This window comes from Heptranchias perlo, unplaced genomic scaffold, assembly GCF_035084215.1.
Source record: "Heptranchias perlo isolate sHepPer1 unplaced genomic scaffold, sHepPer1.hap1 HAP1_SCAFFOLD_140, whole genome shotgun sequence".
Taxonomy (NCBI): Eukaryota; Metazoa; Chordata; class Chondrichthyes; order Hexanchiformes; family Hexanchidae; genus Heptranchias; species Heptranchias perlo.
Window position 1 is genome coordinate 1,134,416 of NW_027138646.1, and position 6,284 is coordinate 1,140,699.

The 6,284-nt window shown below is 49.4% G+C and overlaps 1 protein-coding gene across 1 annotated transcript in view; it reads right to left on the reverse strand.

Moving 5' to 3' along the window:
- Window positions 1–4,390, reverse strand: part of ambp (alpha-1-microglobulin/bikunin precursor) — a 98,354-nt gene extending 93,964 nt beyond the window's left edge. Inside the window, exons 1-3 of the mRNA XM_067977289.1 lie at window positions 4,176–4,390; window positions 3,379–3,521; window positions 419–498 (exon numbers count right to left, since the gene is read on the reverse strand). Of these exons, the coding sequence (XP_067833390.1) occupies window positions 419–498; window positions 3,379–3,521; window positions 4,176–4,289 (337 nt within the window). The 5' untranslated portion in view covers window positions 4,290–4,390. The remainder of the gene's footprint in view (window positions 1–418; window positions 499–3,378; window positions 3,522–4,175) is intronic.
- Window positions 4,391–6,284: the final 1,894 nt, after the last annotated feature.

Here is a 6,284-nt window from a genome sequence, read left to right on the forward strand (position 1 = left end):
GGCCCCTGGCCTCCTCCTAAAACAGGCCCCTGGCCTCCTCCTAAAACAGGCCCCTGGCCTCCTCCTAAAACAGGCCCCTGGCCTCCTCCTAAAACAGGCCCCTGGTCTCCCCCTAAAACAGGCCCCTGGCCTCCTCCTAAAACAGGCCCCTGACCTCCCCCTAAAACAGGCCCCTGGTCTCCCCCTAAAACAGGCCCCTGACCTCCCCCTAAAACAGGCCCCTGACCTCCCCCTAAAACAGGCCCCTGACCTCCCCCTAAAACAGGCCCCTGGTCTCCCCCTAAAACAGGCCCCTGGCCTCCTCCTAAATGTCCATTTTACAAACAAAGTCATTAAAACAAATGAACTAATAAAATGAGAAGTGCTGACCCTTCGGGAAGCAGTTTTGTATCTATTTGTGTTGCTTCTTTTGCCCTACCTGGAGGGGAGATATATTTGAAGTGTCCTGGAAGCGCCAGAGCCTCGTATTCTCCCGATATGTTAGCACACTTTCCATTCCTGAAAATAAAGTAAAACAGTTAGAGATTGTTATGAATTTTCCCATTTTTTGGGGGGTTAATTGAGCGGCACAATGGTGAATTCAGCACTGTAACGGCCCATGCCGAATCGCCTCCTCCTAAAACAGGCCTCTCCCTAAAACAGGCCCCTGACCTCCCCTAAAACAGGCCCCTGGCCTCCTCCTGAAACAGGCCCCTGACCTCCCCTAAAACAGGCCCCTGGCCTCCTCCTGAAACAGGCCCCTGACCTCCCCTAAAACAGGCCCCTGGCCTCCTCCTAAAACAGGCCTCTCCCTAAAACAGGCCCCTGACCTCCCCTAAAACAGGCCCCTGACCTCCCCTAAAACAGGCCCCTGGCCTCCTCCTAAAACAGGCCTCTCCCTAAAACAGGCCCCTGGCCTCCCCTAAAACAGGCCCCTGGCCTCCCCCTAAAACAGGCCCCTGGCCTCCCCTAAAACAGGCCCCTGGCCTCCTCCTAAAACAGGCCTCTCCCTAAAACAGGCCCCTGGCCTCCCCTAAAACAGGCCCCTGGCCTCTCCCTAAAACAGGCCCCTGGCCTCCCCTAAAACAGGCCCCTGGCCTCCCCCTAAAACAGGCCCCTGGCCTCCCCCTAAAACAGGCCCCTGGCCTCCCCTAAAACAGGCCCCTGGCCTCCTCCTGAAACAGGCCCCTGACCTCCCCCTGAAACAGGCCCCTGGCCTCCCCTAAAACAGGCCCCTGACCTCCCCCTGAAACAGGTCCCTGACCTCCCCCTAAAACAGGCCTCTCCCTAAAACAGGCCCCTGGCCACCCCCTAAAACAGGCCCCTGGCCTCCCCCTAAAACAGGCCCCTGGCCTCCCCCTAAAACAGGCCCCTGGCCTCCCCTTAAAACAGGCCCCTGGCCTCCCCCTAAAACAGGCCCCTGGTCTCCCCCTAAAACAGGCCCCTGGTCTCCCCCTAAAACAGGTCCCTGACCTCCCCCTAAAACAGGCCCCTGACCTCCCCCTAAAACAGGCCCCTGACCTCCCCCTAAAACAGGTCCCTGACCTCCCCCTAAAACAGGCCCCTGACCTCCCCCTAAAACAGGCCCCTGGTCTCCCCCTAAAACAGGCCCCTGGTCTCCCCCTAAAACAGGTCCCTGACCTCCCCCTAAAACAGGTCCCTGACCTCCCCCTAAAACAGGCCCCTGACCTCCCCCAAAACAGGTCCCTGACCTCCCCCTAAAACAGGCCCCTGGTCTCCCCCTAAAACAGGTCCCTGACCTCCCCCTAAAACAGGCCCCTGGTCTCCCCCTAAAACAGGCCCCTGATCTTCCCCTAAAACAGGTCCCTGACCTCCCCCTAAAACAGGCCCCTGGTCTCCCCCTAAAACAGGCCCCTGGTCTCCCCCTAAAACAGGTCCCTGACCTCCCCCTAAAACAGGCCCCTGGTCTCCCCCTAAAACAGGCCCCTGGTCTCCCCCTAAAACAGGCCCCTGGTCTCCCCCTAAAACAGGCCCCTGGTCTCCCCCTAAAACAGGTCCCTGACCTCCCCCTAAAACAGGCCCCTGGTCTCCCCCTAAAACAGGCAGCTGGTCTCCCCCTAAAACAGGCCCCTGGTCTTCCCCTAAAACAGGTCCCTGACCTCCCCCTAAAACAGGCCCCTGGTCTCCCCCTAAAACAGGCCCCTGGTCTCCCCCTAAAACAGGCAGCTGGTCTCCCCCTAAAACAGGCCCCTGGTCTTCCCCTAAAACAGGTCCCTGACCTCCCCCTAAAACAGGCCCCTGACCTCCCCCAAAACAGGTCCCTGACCTCCCCCTAAAACAGGTCCCTGACCTCCCCCTAAAACAGGCCCCTGGTCTCCCCCTAAAACAGGTCCCTGACCTCCCCCAAAACAGGTCCCTGGTCTCCCCCTAAAACAGGCCCCTGACCTCCCCCTAAAACAGGTCCCTGACCTCCCCCTAAAACAGGCCCCTGACCTCCCCCTAAAACAGGCCCCTGGTCTCCCCCTAAAACAGGTCCCTGACCTCCCCCAAAACAGGTCCCTGACCTCCCCCTAAAACAGGTCCCTGACCTCCCCCTAAAACAGGTCCCTGACCTCCCCCTAAAACAGGCCCCTGGCCTCCCCCTAAAACAGGTCCCTGACCTCCCCCTAAAACAGGCCCCTGGTCTCCCCCTAAAACAGGTCCCTGGTCTCCCCCTAAAACAGGCCCCTGACCTCCCCCTAAAACAGGCCCCTGGCCTCCCCCTAAAACAGGTCCCTGACCTCCCCCTAAAACAGGCCCCTGGTCTCCCCCTAAAACAGGCCCCTGACCTCCCCCTAAAACAGGCCCCTGACCTCCCCCTAAAACAGGCCCCTGACCTCCCCCTAAAACAGGTGTTAGGCTTCTTCAACATGTTAATGAGGGGTCTATTGCCTGTTGCAGGGCCACTCTGCCAGGCCCAGGCTGGGGGTTGGTGAGGGGTTTTTTCCTGGTCTAGGATTAACTCATACTCTGGGATTAGCTGCTGTTTTCATGCCACTAAACTATTGCTCAGGTTTACTTTCAGCCATCTTGCTCAGGGTGTGGACTCTCGCAGTTCCTCGGATACCAGCTGACCTCCGCAGTCCATCCACTTGACTCTGGACAATGAGGTTTGGTAGGATATTGGCCTGTGAGGAGGACGTGAGCTGCACACCCGATGACCCCATGCTGGTACTGTCCACTGGTCACTGAGTGGGGATCTGCAGCAGGTCGCTGGGCTGTGCTCTCCTGTCTATAACAAGAGACACTGAGGCTACGTCTAACCACCCATGGGTGCTGTCCACAGGGCTCAGTGTTACACTGGACATGACTCTCCAGCGGGATAGGGGGGAAATCACACCACCTTATCAAATATTATCATTCACTGCCGCAGTCAAGGTGTGAATAAGGGGAACTCACCAATTATAGAATAAAACAGCGCTGAATATATCCGTTGCCTCAGTTGGTGATATTGTAAGCCAGGTCATTTTCATCTTGCTCCATAGTGACTCGTACCAGGGACAATCGCCAGCAGATGCGATCGAGAACCACACTCCGAGAGACTGAGAGAAAAACACAGAGTTAAAACTGCAGTCCACAACCCAGGATCCCAGAGCTGCTACATTAACTACAGATTCTGTGCCCAGGATCCCAGAGCTGCTGCGTTAACTACAGAATCTGTGCCCAGGATCCCAGAGCTGCTGCATTAACTACAGAATCTGTGCCCAGGATCCCAGAGCTGCTGCATTAACTACAGAATCTGTGCCCAGGATCCCAGAGCTGCTGCATTAACTACAGAATCTGTGCCCAGGATCCCAGAGCTGCTGCATTAGCTACAGAATCTGTGCCCAGGATCCCAGAGCTGCTGCATTAACTACAGAATCTGTGCCCAGGATCCCAGAGCTGCTGCATTAACTACAGAATCTGTGCCCAGGATCCCAGAGCTGCTGCATTAGCGACAGAATCTGTGCCCAGGATCCCAGAGCTGCTGCATTAACTACAGAATCTGTGCCCAGGATCCCAGAGCTGCTGCATTAACTACAGAATCTGTGCCCAGGATCCCAGAGCTGCTGCATTAGCTACAGAATCTGTGCCACGATCCCAGAGCTGCCGCACTAATTACAGAATCTGTGCCCAGGATCCCAGAGCTGCTGCATTAACTACAGTCCCCAAACCCGGGATCCCAGAGCTGCTGCATTGAACCTGAGAGCGATTACCTGATTCAGGTCAAAGTTTTCCTGAAGCTGTACATTTTCGGTGAATGTCAGAGGGACAGCAGTTCCCGTCCCCAGTAAGAGTGCAGTGAGCAGCAGAACAGGACCGCACCACATTTTCTCTGGCTCAGTTCTGATCTTTCCAAAAGCACAGAATAAACTGACAGTGTGGAGCAACAGAGAGCTGTCTGCCTCGGGATGTCCCAATCCCAGGTTATTTTCAACAGCAAGAGTTAGTGAAACAACTTGTGTTGATGTTTCTCGTTAATCGTTAATCACGGTTCGATGGACCTATTGAGAAACCAGCAAACTAAGGAAAGGACAGGTCAAACAGGTTTAATTCATTAATTCAGGCAGACCAGACAGGCTGAACACAGGTAGATCAGACAGGCTGAATTCAGGCAGATCGGCCACTCTGAATTCAGACAGATCAGACACTATATTATCAGTCAGAGCTTTAAATCAGTCCCTATATTATCAGTGAGCTATAAATCAGTCCCTATATTATCAGTGATCTATAAATCAGTCCCAATATTGTCAGTGATCAATAAATCAGTCCCAATATTATCAGTGATCTATAAATCAGTCCCGACATTATCAGTGATCTATAAATCAGTCCCTATATTATCAGTGATCTATAAATCAGTCCCTATATTATCAGTGATTTATAAATCAGTCCCAACATTATCAGTGATCTATAAATCAGTCCCTATATTATCAGTGATCTATAAATCACTCCCTATATTATCAGTGATCGATAAATCAGTCCCTATATTATCAGTGATCTATAAATCAGTCCCTATATTATCAGTGATCTGTAAATCAGTCCCTATATTATCAGTGATCTATAAATCAGTCCCTATATTATCAGTGATCTATAAATCAGTCCCTATATTATCAGTGCACTGTAAATCAGTCCCTATATTATCAGTGCACTGTAAATCAGTACCTATATTATCAGTGATCGATAAATCACTCCCTATATTATCAGTGATCTATAAATCAGTCCCAATATTATCAGTGATCTGTAAATCAGTCCCTATATTATCAGTGAGCTGTAAATCAGTCCCTATATTATCAGTGATCGATAAATCACTCCCTATATTATCAGTGATCTATAAATCAGTCCCTATATTATCAGTGAACTATAAATCAGTCCCTATATTATCAGTGATCGATAAATCACTCCCGATATTATCAGTGATCTATAAATCAGTCCCTATATTATCAGTGATCGATAAATCACTCCCTATATTATCAGTGATCTATAAATCAGTCCCTATATTATCAGTGATCTATAAATCAGTCCCTATATTATCAGTGAGCTGTAAATCAGTCTCTATATTATCAGTGATCTATAAATCACTCCCTATATTATCAGTGATCTGCAAATCATTCTCTATATTATCAGTGATCTATAAATCAGTCCCTATATTATCAGTGCACTGTTAATCAGTCCCAAAATTGTCAGTGAGCTGTAAATCAGTCCCTACATTATCAGTGATCGATAAATCAGTCCCTATATTATCAGTGATCTATAAATCAGTCCCTATATTATCAGTGCACTGTAAATCAGTCCCTATATTATCAGTGATCTATAAATCAGTCCATATTTTATAAGTGAACTATAAATCAGTCCCTAAATTATCAGTGATCTATAAATCAGTCCCTATATTATCAGTGATCTATAAATCAGTCCCTATATTATCAGTGATCTATAAATCAGTCCCTATTTTATAAGTGATCTATAAATCAGTCCCTATTTTACAAGTGATCTATAAATCAGTCCCTATTTTACAAGTGATCTATAAATCAGTCCCTATTTTATAAGTGAACTATAAATCAGTCCCTATATTATCAGTGCACTGTAAATCAGTCGCTATATTATCAGTGATCTATAAATCAGTCCCAATATTATCAGTGATCTATAAATCAGTCCCAATATTACCAGTGATCTGTAAATCAGTCCCAATATTATCAGTGATCTATAAATCAGTCCCTATATTATCAGTGATCTATAAATCAGTCCCTATATTATCAGTGATCTATAAATCAGTCCCTATATTATCAGTGATCTATAAATCACTCCCTACATTATCAGTGATCTATAAA